Source organism: Solanum pennellii, chromosome 11, assembly GCF_001406875.1.
Source record: "Solanum pennellii chromosome 11, SPENNV200".
NCBI classification, from domain to species: Eukaryota; Viridiplantae; Streptophyta; class Magnoliopsida; order Solanales; family Solanaceae; genus Solanum; species Solanum pennellii.
In genome coordinates, this window is record NC_028647.1 from 161,560 (window position 1) to 177,615 (window position 16,056).

The following is a 16,056-nucleotide window of genomic DNA, read 5'->3' on the forward strand; positions in this document are numbered from 1 at the left end:
GTACACAAATTCAAAAATTGTTTTGTTGATTCTTTCAACAACTTCTTTAAGCAAAAAACAATTGGAAACCTAGCATTTCAGAATCCTATATATCATTTATTATTTTTTTAGGACTTGCACTCTAAATTTTTTTTGGTCTCGACTGCATAAAAGTTTATCTTGTTGATTTCAATTTGAATAAAACTAAAGGAAGAAAATTGAAAAGTTGGTCAACGGAAAATTTCTTAGCACATATCATATATCATCAAGGCTATTAAAAATGTTATGCAACATGTTAACTGTCGAATTCAACATTACTATCGAAAAATCGATCAAGCATCAGATACATTAGCGAGTCTTATCAAACACAAGTATAACTTTTTACTCATCGATGCAATAATTAAAAATGGAGTATTTAAAAATACGAAATGATATTCAACTCGAAAGACATGACCATACGTAGAGATTACATGGTACTTTTGGTCTCAGCACAACGAGTTGAGACATCTTTTCCAAGGCATGTCACTTGTCTCACAAAAGGTAGATGTAGTGCCCGAATCAAATTGGTTGTTTAAAAGAGGCGTATTAATTTAATTATTTTTAATATAAATGCCATGTTGTAATTTAAAAAGGAGGTGATAATTTCATTTGTCATTTAAAAAAAACAAAAAATAAGTTGGATATTTTCAGCAAACCAACTAATGTTATATATATGCGAAAAGTTTGACGACAAGAACACAAGTGAGCCAAACTTCAAACGAGGTATACCCTAACATTTTTAAATCGTTTAAGAGCATATTTAATTCTTTTTCCAATTTTATATACCTGAAGGACTTTCTTGGCAGTATGTGTTAAACAGGGAGGACAGAAATAGAGCAATCTTAAGATTTGAGGGACCATTTGAGTTAAAAATTACTAGTATATTAGAACTTGAAAATATCCACATATACAAACTACTACTAATAAACTGACTTGATAGCCTCTCAGTTTGAACCAGTTGCAAAAACCCTAATTTCAGAGTTCGCTACGGTATAGGGTTCCGTCAAAGCTAACCAGTACTTCACTGGCGGAACACCGAGCCATCGGCCAACCGGCAGAGAGCATCATCGCAAATGGACTTCGACGAGTACGACTATCTGGAGAAGACTGTGGAAGAGACCAACGGTACTTCTACGAAGAGCAAAGACAAAGACAATAACAGCAGCGCCGAGAAGGAGAAGAGCGAGAAAGGCTATCGTCGAAGGGAGAGAGATGGAAGTGAGGAATACGCCGACGACGACAATAGAGAGCGCCGGAGCAGCAAAAAGTCTCGCGGGGACGGCGAAAGCATCAGAGAGAAGGATAAGGAGAGAGATAGGGAAAGGTCATCGAGGCATCGGAGTAGGGAACGGGAATCTGAGAGGGACAAAGAAAGAAGCTCAAAAGACCGTGACCGTGACAGAGAGAAAAGGGAAAAGGAGAAAGAGAAAGAGAGGGATAGAGACAGGGAGAAGGAGAAGGAACGTGATAGAGATAGGAAGAGTAGAGATCGGGATAGAGATAGAGATAAGGAGCGAGATAAGGAGAAAGATAGGGAGAGGGAGAGGTCAAGGAGGAGCCGTAGTCGCTCGAGAATCGAGCGAGAGCGAGAGAAAGAGATGTTGAGAGACAGCGAGCGTGACTTTGAATCACGGGACAGCAGGTTATACTCTTTTGCTTCGCTTGTATCTTGTGTTACATTATTAGTCTCATGTCATATCAAGTGCTGCTGTTTGTTGCTTCTTAACAATTTTGAGTTTATTTCAAAATGATTAGTGTTTTGATGATAATTATTAATTCAAGATGTAGTGATTGATGAATAGTTTCCAATGTACATCAATATGGTTGGCAACTGCAGTTATGTAGTTGGTTGGCAATTGCAATCATGTAGCTGCTAATGTGGTGAAAGGCATTGCGAAAACTAAAAAGAAATGATCAATATTTGCATCTCATCATCTTTATTTCTCAAATTTATATCAATTCTTTTACCGGGCTGTCCACTGTTTTGTAACCCAAAAAACAGAAAATTAGGTAATGGCTGAGTTTAAGCATGTGCTTGAACGCACTCTGCTGAGTGTTTTGAGTACTAGTAGGTTCAAACGGAGAAGGCAATTTAAAGTGGTCTTAAGTGCGTAAAAGAGTGTCAGTTTATCCACAAAGAATGTAATATTCTGACTTGGGTTGAAATCGTAGATGGATTGTTTCCACATCTTAATGGGCTAACAATGCGGAAACCCTTCAAGGCTTGATTGAAGAAGTGGCTTATTCCCACATATATTGAGTATGATAAGGTCTGTTAAGTTTCTTTTGGTCTTTGAGATTTTCTCTCACTCTTGAATCCTTCTAATGTTTCTGCATTGATGGATTTAAGGTTACTTTTTTCTTAAATCTGATTTGAGATGTTGACAAATGATGTATTTAATTTCTAGGTTGGCAAAGCATATGGTGTGAGGCTGTATCAGTTTTTCAACCTTTTCTTCTGTTCGAAGACGAAAATACATTAACCCTATATGTCATTCTTTTTTGTGAAAGCAGGGAAAAGTCTCAAAATTTTGGTGCTGGGCAGCGTATAATGTCACAACACAAATTATCTTCTAGAATTTGCTCTATTTGTACTTGTTTTCTATTTCTCTGGGAATGTTGTGTTTTGCTGGTGGTTGGAATTCTATTTGCTTCCTGTTCAGATATGTAAGATGAAACTCATTGGGGGTCATTGAGCATTTATGGGGAGATCATGCTATATTCGCCTAAACAAGTAGATAAATGAAGTTTGCATTTTCTACTAGCCTATCGGTCTATCCAAAACTTTAGAATCTTGTTGACTTTTTCCACATTTGTCTCCAAAGGTCTTGCCTTGATGATCTATCCTGCTGCAGTAGCTACTCCATCTAATTGAAAAGAGGTGAAATTTAGCACAGCAAGGGAGGCTTTAGAGGATGATGATTCCTCATGTCATAATGTAATTTGTAGAATGTCCATGTATTTATGCAAGTTGGTTGAGCTTTGATGTTTATAGTAGTTGATTACCTTCAATGTAGCAGGTGCTACATAAAGTACTTGAAATGAAAATCCACTCCCTACTATGTGCAACTTAAATTTTACAACCAGAGCCTCATACTTTTTCGTTCTTTACTAGCCTTGAGGTTAATGTGATTTAGAGGTTGATTTGCTTCAATATGTTCTATAGTGTGACATAAGAAAGTGAAGGGTCATGAGCTCTAGCTGGTTAATGAAGTCATGTTTAAAACAATTTTTTGCTATGATCTATGCCATACAGATTCTCATCATGGTCTGAGTCATTTATACAGGAGATTCAAGGAGAAGAAAGAAAAAATAGAACCAGAAGCTGATCCAGAAAGGGACCAGAGAACTGTTTTTGCTTACCAGGTAAATAGTTTCAATGTCTTCTTTTCTGCCTTTTTCATCTATATACAACATACATAGTCATTTCTAGCTAGGTTGTTTATCTGGTCAAAAGGTTCATTCTCTGATTTATTTGGTTCGAACTTTTATAGATGCCCTTGAAGGCGACTGAAAGGGATGTGTATGAGTTCTTCTCACAAGCAGGAAAGGTTAGTTCACTTGGTCCTCTATATTGCTTTATTGTAAATGAACTATGCTGCTGGCAAATTTATGGTTTGATGATCAATGTGTGCTGGTTATGCTTGTCCTAAAATTTCATTTTCTTGTGGTCCTCTAGAATTGATATGATACTTAATGTTTAGGACCCAAAAAATGATTTGTGTTCTTCGCTTGACCCTTCTTCCGTAAACTATTAGTGCATGCTGTATGCATCTCCTTGCTGTTGCAGTAACTGCTTCTCTGCCTTCAGTATCAGGTAGCTTAATTACATTCTCATGTCTCAAGATTCTATACTTGATTGGATGAGCAATATCTGATCAGGTTTAACTGATGATTTTATGCATGACCTATTGCAGGTCTTGTGGTGTATATTGTATGAGTGTACCAAAAGGCCCTCTAAATACAGTTTATCCTGATGATTTCTATATTTTGACACTCATTTTATACATTTCTAGGTGAGGGATGTGCGGTTAATCATGGACCGTAATTCAAGGCGATCTAAAGGAGTTGGGTATGTCTGTCAAACTCTCTATCTTACAATTTTGTATTTAATTTTTCCTTCATTTCTTTCTCAAGTAAATTAATGTGCATCTTGCTTGTGAAGTACTCCTTAAAGTCCCAAGGATTAAGGCAGTGCAGCTTTCTTTTTGGAGGGGGACGCTAATCATATTTGATTGACTGTAGCATTGGGGCATATCACTTTCCTAATTCAAACTGAATTTTTGTTTGTCTACTAATGATGGTTAATAAAATTGCCGTGTTGAAATCAAACTGTATTCTTGATATGTTCCTCCGACTTCTGTGTGTCTCTTTTACTCTATGCCTTTAGAAAAACTCTGTTTCTCATAGCTGTTTTTGCTTTTTATAAATCTTCCTTTTGTTTGGTTGTTCTATGACGTATGACAGCTAAGATATATTTCCAGTCCCAAGTCCGGATAAGGAGAGAAAGATTGTGGGTTGTAAATAAAATGTGTTCAAGCAGAGGAAATGTAAAGTGAGGGTTCTATGCTGACCTAAGTCGAGGATCGTGTAGTTGTCGTTGTAAACATGCATTTTTGACTTCCTTGGAAAAATCATTATGATTGATGGAGCAAAGGTTATTTGTATTGTACTTATGAAATGAAGAGGTTTATTTGGATTGCCAAGTACTGGAATCCCAAGATTGCATCATTTGAAGTTTATAGCTATGAGATGTGGTCTGTAGATAATATAACAATTGCAAACCTAGTAAAACAAACAGCAGTAATTGGTCCTGAGAGCATTTAAAGTTCCAGGGATATGGATCAGATGCTAACTGTATGATTTCAAGTGCATTTACCTAAGTACTACTGATATGCCAGTGGGACCAAGGTCTGTGTATTTACCTCTGTGGAATTCCGAGAAGTTTCTTGTGGCTCTTCTTACCTCTTACTGTTGGGAATTTCAAGCACGGGTTTAATCTGGTTGTTGACATTGATTACTTATTGCTGTTCTAGGGGCTAGTTACTTCCATTGATATTTTAGGTGAATTAAAAATATTACTCCCTCCGTTTTAAAAAAAATGACCTCCATTCCTTTTTAGTATGTTTCAAAAAGAACGACCTCTTTCTTTTTTTGTAATAACTTTCCACGTGGCATGTTTAAGACCACAAGATTAAAGGGCATTTTTGTACTTTGACATAACTTTAATTTAGGACCACATGATCAAAAGTTTCTTTATTTTCTTAAACTTTGTGTCAAGTCAAACTAGGTCGTTCTTTGTTAAAACGGAGGGAGTATTAACAACAGGGAGAATCTAACACCGTACTCAAGGTGTAAATCTAGAAGTAGGAAGCTTGCATAATGCATGATTTTCTACAAAAGCCACCCAAATATCTAAACAACTAGGAATATCTTGGGTGCACCAAAAAAACAAGGGATCCATGCAGGTTCATTGAGTTTCAGTTTCGTTAATGAATTATTGGTATCTATGCAGGTACATTGAGTTTTATGATGCTATGTCCGTGCCAATGGCTATTGCTTTATCTGGTCGCTTGCTCTTTGGCCAACCAGTAATGGTAAAACCTTCTGAAGCTGAAAAGAACCTTGTTCAGTCAACTGCGTCTGGTGGTGGATCAGGGTTGGCGGGGCCAAATGCTGCCTCAGAAAGAAAACTTTATGTTGGAAATCTTCACTTTAACATGACAGAATTGCAGCTTAGACAGGTAACAAGACTGACTTCTCTTTATCTGTGTATAGCCACTAGAATATTCACTTGTCATGTGCACTATATAATGGCGGCGGCTTAAAGACGCAATATTCTGCAATGCCGATCTACCTTGACTTATATAATATAACATGTTGCTGAACAAATCTGTGTTTTAGAGGAAATATATAGTTCACGAAAATGCCTATATGTTTATGCATCAAATCCTTCATTTATAGGAAAGAAAAAAACCGTAAGATTTTTCTTTGGGATTTTGTCTTTCTTGTAAATTCAGTACATGATAAAGACACCCATACATATGTTTGCCTAAACTTTATTTCTTCTATAACACTAATTTTTTTCCAGCATGTGTAATTGACTTTTCCAATGTCTTTGCCACAATAGTCTGACTCAGCGAAGTCTTCTATTTCTAATTGTATTCTGTTGTATCTGGTGTTGTCAGATTTTTGAAGCTTTTGGGCCAGTGGAGCTTGTTCAATTACCTACAGATCCTGAAACAGGACATTGCAAAGGATTTGGGTTTGTCCAAGTCAGTATTTGGTGAACTGCAATATTTCTATCCTGTGTTTTCTCTATCATTATTTTATTTCTCTGAGTATCTCCTTTGTGGTTCATCTTAGTTTGCTCAACTTGAACATGCTAAGGCGGCTCAAAGTTTGAATGGCAAGCTTGAGATTGCGGGTCGGACCATCAAGGTATGTAGATAGACGAAACTCGTTGGTGATGTATGGTCTCTGTAGACCTCACCTCTCTGAACATCAAGCTTGTCTGGCTTTTTGGTTCAATGCAGGTTTCATCTGTTACTGAACATGTTGGAGTACAAGATGCTGGAGCTAAAACTGCAGACTTTGATGATGATGAAGGGGGTGGCCTGGTGAGTTTGCTCTTAAATCATTAGAGAAGGACCTTACAAGTCATCTTTTCCTTTTATTTAGGTTTAATACTTCGTAAATTATCAGTATGATGGAGGTGGTAAAAGGTCCATCCATGTTTTGCCAGTGTGCTGCATTAATTTTTATTGTTTGTCTCTCTGTTACTTTCTTCCTAATTCCCCTTTTCTTTTATGGTGTTTGTTCGGTATTCAAGAAAAAAATGAACCAAACCAACTAAATAATTCATTAATATATAAAGTTTATGATCATAAAAAAAATATTTTTATAAAGACACTTTAAATATCTTTAACCACAAAAAATTGTTTTAGATGTTTTTTTTTTTTTAAAAAACAACGTTGTCTTGTGTACTCCAATCTTCTGTATTGAAGTTATTTCAAAGTGATTTATTTATTGTTTTAGCATCGAGGCTAGATAAGTTTGTAAGTTGTCACGTTTCATAGTGAAATTTGTCTCAGATATATGCTTTCAATAGATAATAGGTTTAATCAAGTTATCTGATTCTCGCTAAACATAGACATATGAGAAATTGTGTCTTAGCTCTAGTAGATATTGAAATGAATTTGTATTTTCATGTGGGAAAAACCAACAAAACCGAAACAAGAGAGTGGTTCTTTGTTTTGGTCTCGGTTTGGTTCACAGATGAAAACAGAGACAAACAAAACCATGAACGCTAAGCATAAAACCGAGAAAGGGCGTAACACGGAGCCATTATCAAGGCTTAGGAAGTTTATTCTTTGACTTCATCCATCTGGTTATGTTGTTTTCAATGAGTGATATCTCTTCCTCCGAGGGAAATTCTAATTTTGTGTTGAAGCCACTCTAAGGCAGAATTTTACCTGAGTTTTAGTTCTTGTTTTTACATGTTCTAGGAAATTTACAGCACTTCTTTTTCCCATTTTGGGATGTTAATAAATGTGAGACTTTAGCACTGCCCCATAAATAATACAATTTTATACAATATCCACAATTTCTCTAGAGTTCAATCCCTAACTATGGGGTTGAGCTAGCCCAGGTGCATATCTTTACATGGTATTATAGCTAGGCCCATCCCTATTTGGTCTACCGGTCCATGCTCCTGTTGGGCCTAAGCGTGAAGGGTTAGAGTCCTCCATCCTATGTGGAATGGATGGGTGGTTTGTTAAATAATCTTGGACCCCCCCCCCCTTCCCCCCCAAAACAAGCTATCTTTTAGATATGACACATGAGTTGGGCCCAAGTGTCATATCTTTGCATAAACATCGATGTTGATGTTTGCAATATCAAGCTAACTTTTCAATCATTATTTTAATATTCCTTTCATTAACTTTAATTTATGTAATTGCTGAAGTTCAATTAATAGCTTATACTCTGTCTAGTTTAATACTCGCATAAAAGTGCAACAGGCGAGTGCGACGTAATTTCATCAATTTTACCATGATATATTTTCTGCACCAGAACTTTGTTGAACTTGTGCAAAAACTTAATGAGTTTATTATAGGGGATCTTGCTTTGTTCTTTCTAATACGCCATGTCAAAGAATAGTTATTTAAGTGCACACACATCAAATGCCCTTTTTCAGCTAGTTGGTGCACAATTCTCACTGTGACTAAACCAGACCCCACTTGTGTGATTTCAATGAGTATATCGTTGTTGTTATACTTGGCAAGCCATCCTCAAAGCAGCTCAATAGCAGTGGATCTGAGTTCATTCATTCTAGGAATTATGAAGTATAGGGGATGGAACTTTGTATTTTTTTCAGAAAGACTAATCCATTCATAATATGAATGTTACTGGGAAGACAGAAGTCTTCCTTTCCCTGTAAGATAACGAAAACGTATGTTTCATCTTTTTATTTTCTCTTGGTACCTCTGCATGTGGATGCCTGTTACATTAGAAATCTGATGAATTCATTCTCTATGATATTAAACTTGTGCAAAGATGGGGAAAAACTGCCAAATAGGCTTTTAGTAATTGCTATCTCTATTATAAAGTGCACATCCATCTGAATCGTTTGTGTATTCCAGGCATTGAATGCTCAGTCAAGGGCCATGCTTATGGCAAAATTGGACCGCAGTGGTGTTGCTTCAGGGTTTGTCCAGCTTTCTCCCTCTTTTATCCCCCCCCCCCCCCAAAAAAAAGGAGTGTATTTGTAGCATGTTTTTACATGCAAAATCTAATGCTCAAATTTTTCCTCTGCAGTGTTGCGGGTACACTAGGAGTTCCTGCACTTAATGGAGCAGCTCAGCCAGCAATGAGCATGCCAATGGGTGGGGCAACAGCTTTTCAGAATATGCTCCCAACACAACTCATTGCTTCCATGGCTCCCGAACCCATTGGGATTCCCAGCGAGTGTTTGTTATTAAAAAACATGTTTGATCCTGCAACTGAGGTTTGTGTCCCTGTGGAGTCACAATATTTAACAGCACATTTCTGAACCATCATGGATAGAGGAGGTGCATATCTGATTCTCTGTTATTTCACAACATATTGATCTTCCAATTGTTTGCTGCAGACGGATCCAGAATTTGATTTGGATATTAAAGATGATGTAAAGGAGGAATGTTCCAAGTATGGCAGGGTCAAGCATATCCACGTGGACAAGTATGTGGTTAATTTGTATAATGTCGAGTTTTTTTGCTGTTTTGACTTCTAAAATTGTAAAATGCTTTCATTTCTTGGCAGATCCTTTAATTTGTTTGGGTACTTCTGGATAGGATAATACTTTTCCTCTTTTTAGCAGCCGGTCTTTCTTTATCTACTAGACAGTAATAAGCCTCACTTGTGTTCTTAAAAAGGTGGAAGACCAAAGATATTTTTAGCTTGACAATCAAACTGAAGTCTATGACGCGTTGCTTCAAATTTGATTGTTGACTGCCCTGTGGTTTTTTAAGTGGCTAGTTCTCCATTCCTGTTTAGACAAGAAGTCTTATTCTTAAATACCATGATCCAATAATCAGCTATTCGGGCTGGCTACTTACTGGTCAATCAATGTCATTTTCGTCAGCTATTGATCGTAGATGTATCTTTTGGCAGGAATACCTCTGGTTACGTGTACTTGCGGTTTGATAGTGTTGAAGCTGCATCTCGTGCTCAACAAGCCATGCACAAGAGATGGTTTGCTGGCAGATCAATTTCAGCCATCTACCTGGTAAATGCCCAACTTGTCCCAGCATTTTCACGTCCTTATCTTCTTCCTCTTCTTCGAATGCATAAATGGTTAATGGAACATGTTTTTTTTTTTGGGGGGGGGGGGTCAAGGGGGGTTTGGGTTGCAGAATGTTAATTTCTACCCTGTTGGTCTGTTTATTGAAGTGTCCATTTGTTCCTATTCTGTTTATTTGTTGTGGCATCTTGATTCCAGTTATGGCAGACAGCTGAGTTCAGACCAAAAAATAAAGAAGAAATTTACGGACTTGTGGGTTAATTTTGACAGCCTATCTTTTTGTTGTCACTTGATAAAGTAAAGAGTGAATACACTTACCCGTACTTGGTTCATTATATAGACTTCAGATCATTTCTTTTTCCGCTCACCCTTAGCCTCCCCCCAACCCCTATATAAGATGGGTAAAATGGACAGTACTTGTAGACAAGTCTGTTATATTAAGTTCTTAGTTTACCTAGCTCTTGTATATGTTTTGAGTAAGCTTTTGTCTTTTGACGATAGAAAAAGTGCAGTTAGATTTTTCTGATTGTTTTTTTCGTGTTGTGCAGCAACCATATGAATATGATGCCAAGTTCAAAGGTACAGGCTAGATGGGAGGCCATCTAAAATGTCTGAAGACTGCTGATTTGTTCATTGTAATTGCAGAAGTGCAGCTGATTTTGTAATTTAAGTTGGGATACCAAAGACTCGTTAAAGTTCCTTATACCCGGACAGATGAGGTTATAGGTTGTGTAATTTTGACACAGTATTCTCATTTTAGTCAACTGTCACTTATGGAATTCATTTGTATTTTTCTTTTGGCAACTTAATTGATGAGAGATAAAGTGTGTTTGCTATTGGAAAACGTTGTTTAGGTTTGTTTTTGAGAAAATGAGAAACAATGACCAGAGTCTCCATGTTTATTTTCTCTATTCGACCCTCTAACATGTCCCATCTTCACTCATGCGGCTGGTCTCTCTGCTTTTATCCTTCATATTATTTTCTGCCTTGTAGCATGTCTGTCTCATCTGCATCACCCACGTTCCTCCTCTGATACCCAACCGCTGAGTATTGGAACCAGGCTATGTCGCTTACTTCCGGTAATTATATTGAAGCGTTGCTCTATCCCTTCATTTACTGACAAGCACCATCAGTCTGAAACTTCAAAACAGTCTCTGCCAGTAGGTTGAATAATCAAAATTTGTGTTCGAATCAGTCTGCAACTTCAAAACTAGCACTGCCGGTCATATCAAAATTTTACTACATAATTTGAAGGCAATTTGGGTAGCAACAACTTAACTCAACTCAATAATTCGGTAATTCTTTTAGGCGCGCATTGCCATGTGGCAGAGCAGTTACAAGCAACAGCTCAACAAGTTCTCATCAATTCAAGTAGCTCAAAATTCTTTCGTGTTAAAGATAAACTTCAACAGAATTCAACAAGTTCTCATCAATTCAGTAGAATTCTACAAGTTCTCATCGCATTCTCAAGGTAGCTCTTCAATGGCGATTCTTTACTGATTCTTCTTCTCGATAAGTAATAGTAGTACTTGTTTCCCGACTTCGTTGCTCTCAGTATCTTCCAATGTGTTTTAATTCTAATAGTTTCAACTCGATTGAAGGATCCTCAATGGCGATCGTTTACTGAGCCAACCGTATAAATCATCGAATTCGTTTCTCTTCGCGGTAAGTAATTGTAGTAATTGTTTCCTGACTTTGTTGCTCTCAGTATCTTCGAATTTGTTTTCTGTATGTATGAGCGATCTAGCATTTCCAGCGAGAAGAACAATTGCCTGTGAAATGCAGAGTCCGTTTCATTTTAAATTGCACTAGCTAGGCATTCCGTGAGGAATTGAATTCCCTTAGGTGTTTATATCGTCCTTTACTCTTTCTGTTTTCAAGTTTCAATAGAAGAGCAATTTGCTCTAGTTTACCTGTTTGTTATCCACATGAAATACAAAGAAACTCTGTTATACTTTAAGACAGAATAGGAAATTCAAGAAAAAAAATATTCATTTTTTTTCTCCTGTGATAGCATCAATTGACTTCAGAAGAGATTGTATCTCTACTCGACAATTGCAATTCTTAATTTTACAGTTTAATAGTATGAATGGATTAAAGAAAGAGAGTATGTCTGTATTCCTCTTTTACGTCAATAGAATCTACTTATAATAGAGAAGATGTCAACTGGGTCAAGGAGACGAATGTATTATGACAATTGAATGGAATTACAGTTGCCACCTAATTGTCACAACTTTCTAGCTGAACTGCGTGTTATCCAGATGAAAATACAGACTGTGTTATATTCTTTTCTGTGTATAAGATCTGTGATTTGGAACTTCAGTGTATCAATTTTCATTAGTGCATAGTTCGAAGTGGTTTAGATGGAAGAAATGGAGTTTAGAAGAGTTTTGTATTTGTACTCAAATGATTGCGAATCCAACGTGATTGATTTTGATTGGATTAAAGGAGGGTCCATTCTGTACTCAATTCTGTACTTTTTAGTTCTTAACTTACACAAATAATGAGAAATGTATTTTTTCTTGCTGTAAAGTTCTTCCGCCTGCTACTGATTTGTACTTGAAGTTCTAGACTTGCAGGTTTGTATCAAGTCCTAAACATAAGGGAGGGTTGATTCATTTTAACTGTTCTGGACAGTGTTTAAACTGCTAGACGTCAACGATAATCTGAAAGTCATAAGATGAATGACTATATGAAGTTAGATACTGAATTTGACATAGAAGATGAGGTAAAAAGGCTGCTTAAAGAGATAGACCTGATGAAAAGGAATGTTCAGAACTCTAACTTCTATGCTAAAATGGTCTTGGGTCTCAAGAAAATCAGCCCTCATTTGAGTGACCTTCCAGTAGGCCCCAATTCAAAAGCTAAGGTGGTGATTTATGGTTTGGGAAGCATTGAATTTAATTACAATTCACAAGTTCAGCTTGCCTTATTTCTCCTACTAAAAGATCGTGTTGATTGGATGGGCGATATAGAGATCTATGATCCTGTGATGTCTATCGTTGATATGAAAGTTTTTGGGATATTCGGTCTTAAGGCACTTCACAATGATGAAAATGGGAGGAGGAAAGCTCAGGGACCAACTATGTTCTACATGCCTAGTCCTAGTTATTTTCTTCTTGGCAACATATTGGAAGCAAACTGGTCTTCATCTTCTCTTGAGCAGATTTTTCTGCTGACAAACTCATTGGAGGCTATGGAAGAGGTCCTGCTGTTTTATGATCAGTTTACTGTGGCAACAAAGATACGCTTATCGATAACTCATCCGTTCAGAAAAGAGATTCCCATACCAGAATCTAGCGACTGTCAGATGTATCCTAGTTTGTTCCCTGGATTTGGCTGGCATTTCTTTAAAGGGGTCAAGGATTTACCAGAATGTATCTGGTTATACAGGCAAAGGTACTTGGATGTGTGACTAGTTACTGAAGTTTTCATTTTTTTTTTTCAAATGCAGTTCTCTATTGTTGTTCTATTGATACTGGGAACAAAGGTTCTGCCAATTAGCATATATATCATCGAGATCAGTAGCCTATAGTCTCTGTTGCATATGATGGTTTCAGTTTTTTCTCCCTGTCATAAGATTTAGGTGCTATTTGAAGAATCTCGATTTTGTTGGTTGGATCATGCAAAGTACTTACAAAGTATTTGCTTCCAGAAAACAATAAAGTGACAGAGCTGACCTGAAGGAACAATATGAGGGAAAGGTTTACTTCATCCCTAAATAACTTTTTAACATTTGTGTTGCAGGTATTTTGAACTGGTCATTAAGTATGATTTCAATAGCAAGAAGATTAGCAAGGAGTTTAAAGAAAACTTGGCTTTTATACGTTACCCTCGTAACTTCAGAATGTGCGCATTGCCTCATCAGCATGGTTGGTTTAAGCTAAACATCTATGGTATTGGCAGAAAAGAGGGTGAGCTTGGACGATATGGTGGCGTGTTCAAAGATGAAGGCGGAAATTGCTTAACTAAATACTGTTATAAGTTTGAATCTAATTTTGAAGATGATGTGATAGCAGGACTGGCTAGCTTGAAATATGGATTGACTTTACTGAAACCAGAGAGGTTGATAGTGGAGTCCGATAACATAATGTTGGTCCACTATGTTAATGGTCGCCTTAAGCCAAATGAAATAGTCAAAGTGAAATTGGAAGAAATTTTCGAGCTTCTGACGGGTATAACTTACGTTGTATACCATGTCTATGAAGAAGCCAATAAAGTGGCTAGAGAATGGGGGCTCTGAACAATGATGGAGGTGACTTGGTGAGTTTGCTCTTAAATCATTATAGAAGGACCTATTTTCTGTTAAATACAGGTTTTGCTGAATATACATTTTTTGTTGTGTGTATGTAGGAACATGATGACAAGTTCATAGGTACAAGATGGAGGCTGATTTTGTGTTTTACATACACTATGATGTACTTGCAAGTGTATAACAATACACTATGATCTACTATGTAAACAAAACATTATGCAATACATTAGCCTCATGTTTCTCATGATATCAAAGTTTTAAGCTTCTTCCGCTATATATAATTCACAACAATTTTAAAAGACAAATAAGACTAGACTATCTTACCCACATGACTACTTTAGTCTTTATTAAACTCAAGTCCCTCGAATCACCCATTTTCACATCAAACTCCACCATTGGTTCCAAACTCTAATTGAAGAAAGATCAACTAGAGAAGATTGAATTTGTGTGAATTTTTTTCGGGTGGGGTGGCAGTATTTCTGATAAAGTTTTTTTTTTTTTTTAAAAAATTTAACTTAAAGATTTGAAATCTTTATTTATGAATAAAGACATTTCGATTCTTTTATGATATCTAAATTGATAAATGTACATGCAAGTCAAATAAATAATATAATTGACCTGACATGAAATAGCTAGGTTGTTAGTCTGACCCTGCAGAGCAGTTTAGTTATTTTTCTTAATTTAGATTTTAGTCATTATAATTTATTGGTATTGTTGTTGAAATTAAATTAAGGAGTCCTAAATTGAAAACTATGATATAATTATCTTTATATAAATCATTGTTGTATATCTAAACAATTGCATATATTTGTGTTTCATGAAGAATTATAATTTTTTGGAGTAAATTTCAAAATAACTAATTTTAAGCTTCAATATTTATAATTTGAATTGTTAGGCGACTACATATATTATATTCATACATGTATATATATTGTATCCTCGAGAGAGATCCCCCTCTCTTGATATACTACCATATAAATAGAGATATAAAGAATAATACTTTTACACAGTCACTAAAATAGACATTTAATAACATTAACAAAGAATTGTTTTCCCTCAAATGACATAAATAACATTATTATTATTTTGAAACGTTCCAAAACAAATTCGAAGTGTGAATTAAAAAAGAACCCAAATGTAACCGTCAAATTTATAAAATTAACTTCCATCTTAATTTGTTAGATTTCTAATATCCAGAGTGCATAACTACTATTTACTGCCATATAATAAGTGGAAAATCAAAATCAAATTTATATTCATAATTCATTCCACTTCTCATTATTTAAAAAAATATATTTTAACCAACCGATATAGCTTTAAACTCGCCCCGCTTCATACTTTTCTGCCCCATTATCTTCGTCTGAACAAGAGAATACATAATTTGAACTTATATTTCTCTTATATTAAAAATAAAAATAAAAATTATCATAATCTTATGTATATGCAATTATTTTAACTTTATTTATCATATTATAATATTTCAATATTTGAACCTCCTTCTCATATCTGACTCCAATATCATTGTTCAATCTCTACCCTTAAAATAGTAGTATCTTTTTTTTGTTGTCTCAATTTAATATATTACATTCGTTTGAATTTCAAGAGTAATCAAGTTTACTTACTGAATTTTGTTTTTATGCCTTTTAACTATTTTAAGTTATCAATTACTATTGTATATATTGTTGCCAATCTGTATTAGAAAAAAGTAGAATTACTGATTCTAATAAATATTGCAGAAACACAAAATAATTAAAATTTACTGAACCAGTAAGAAAGATGAACATAAATTTAATTCACAAACATTAAATTCTGTAAAACGTACCAAAATCTGAAAAAATATTAACAGGAAAATGATCAAGTCTTCTGAACTCACAGTGTCTCCTTAAGGAAATTATTCCCCTCTAGTATCCGAGAATTGATTTGGAATATGTCCTCCCAGGGTAAAATGATCTCAATCACCAGCATATAATACCGAAAACTCTGGTGTCAGCAAACCATTCAA

At 35.7% G+C, this 16,056-nt stretch overlaps 2 protein-coding genes across 2 annotated transcripts; both read left to right on the plus strand.

Annotated features, from left to right (window-relative positions):
• Positions 1-921: 921 nt before the first annotated feature.
• Positions 922-10,635, plus strand: LOC107004501 (RNA-binding protein 39). The gene is made up of 13 exons (XM_015202706.2): positions 922-1,660; positions 3,306-3,384; positions 3,513-3,569; positions 4,035-4,090; positions 5,534-5,762; positions 6,207-6,293; positions 6,385-6,459; positions 6,555-6,638; positions 8,661-8,725; positions 8,836-9,025; positions 9,149-9,237; positions 9,670-9,784; positions 10,348-10,635. Exons 1-13 carry the CDS (start codon positions 1,092-1,094, stop codon positions 10,387-10,389), a joined length of 1,737 nt encoding a protein of 578 aa, XP_015058192.1. The 5' UTR covers positions 922-1,091; the 3' UTR covers positions 10,390-10,635.
• A 1-nt stretch (position 10,636) lies between these two features.
• LOC107004253 (protein SENSITIVITY TO RED LIGHT REDUCED 1-like) lies at positions 10,637-14,330 on the plus strand. Its single transcript, XM_027913095.1, has 5 exons — positions 10,637-11,270; positions 11,384-11,464; positions 12,371-13,198; positions 13,547-14,062; positions 14,153-14,330. Exons 3-4 carry the CDS (start codon positions 12,480-12,482, stop codon positions 14,040-14,042), a joined length of 1,215 nt encoding a protein of 404 aa, XP_027768896.1. The 5' UTR covers positions 10,637-11,270; positions 11,384-11,464; positions 12,371-12,479; the 3' UTR covers positions 14,043-14,062; positions 14,153-14,330.
• Positions 14,331-16,056: the final 1,726 nt, after the last annotated feature.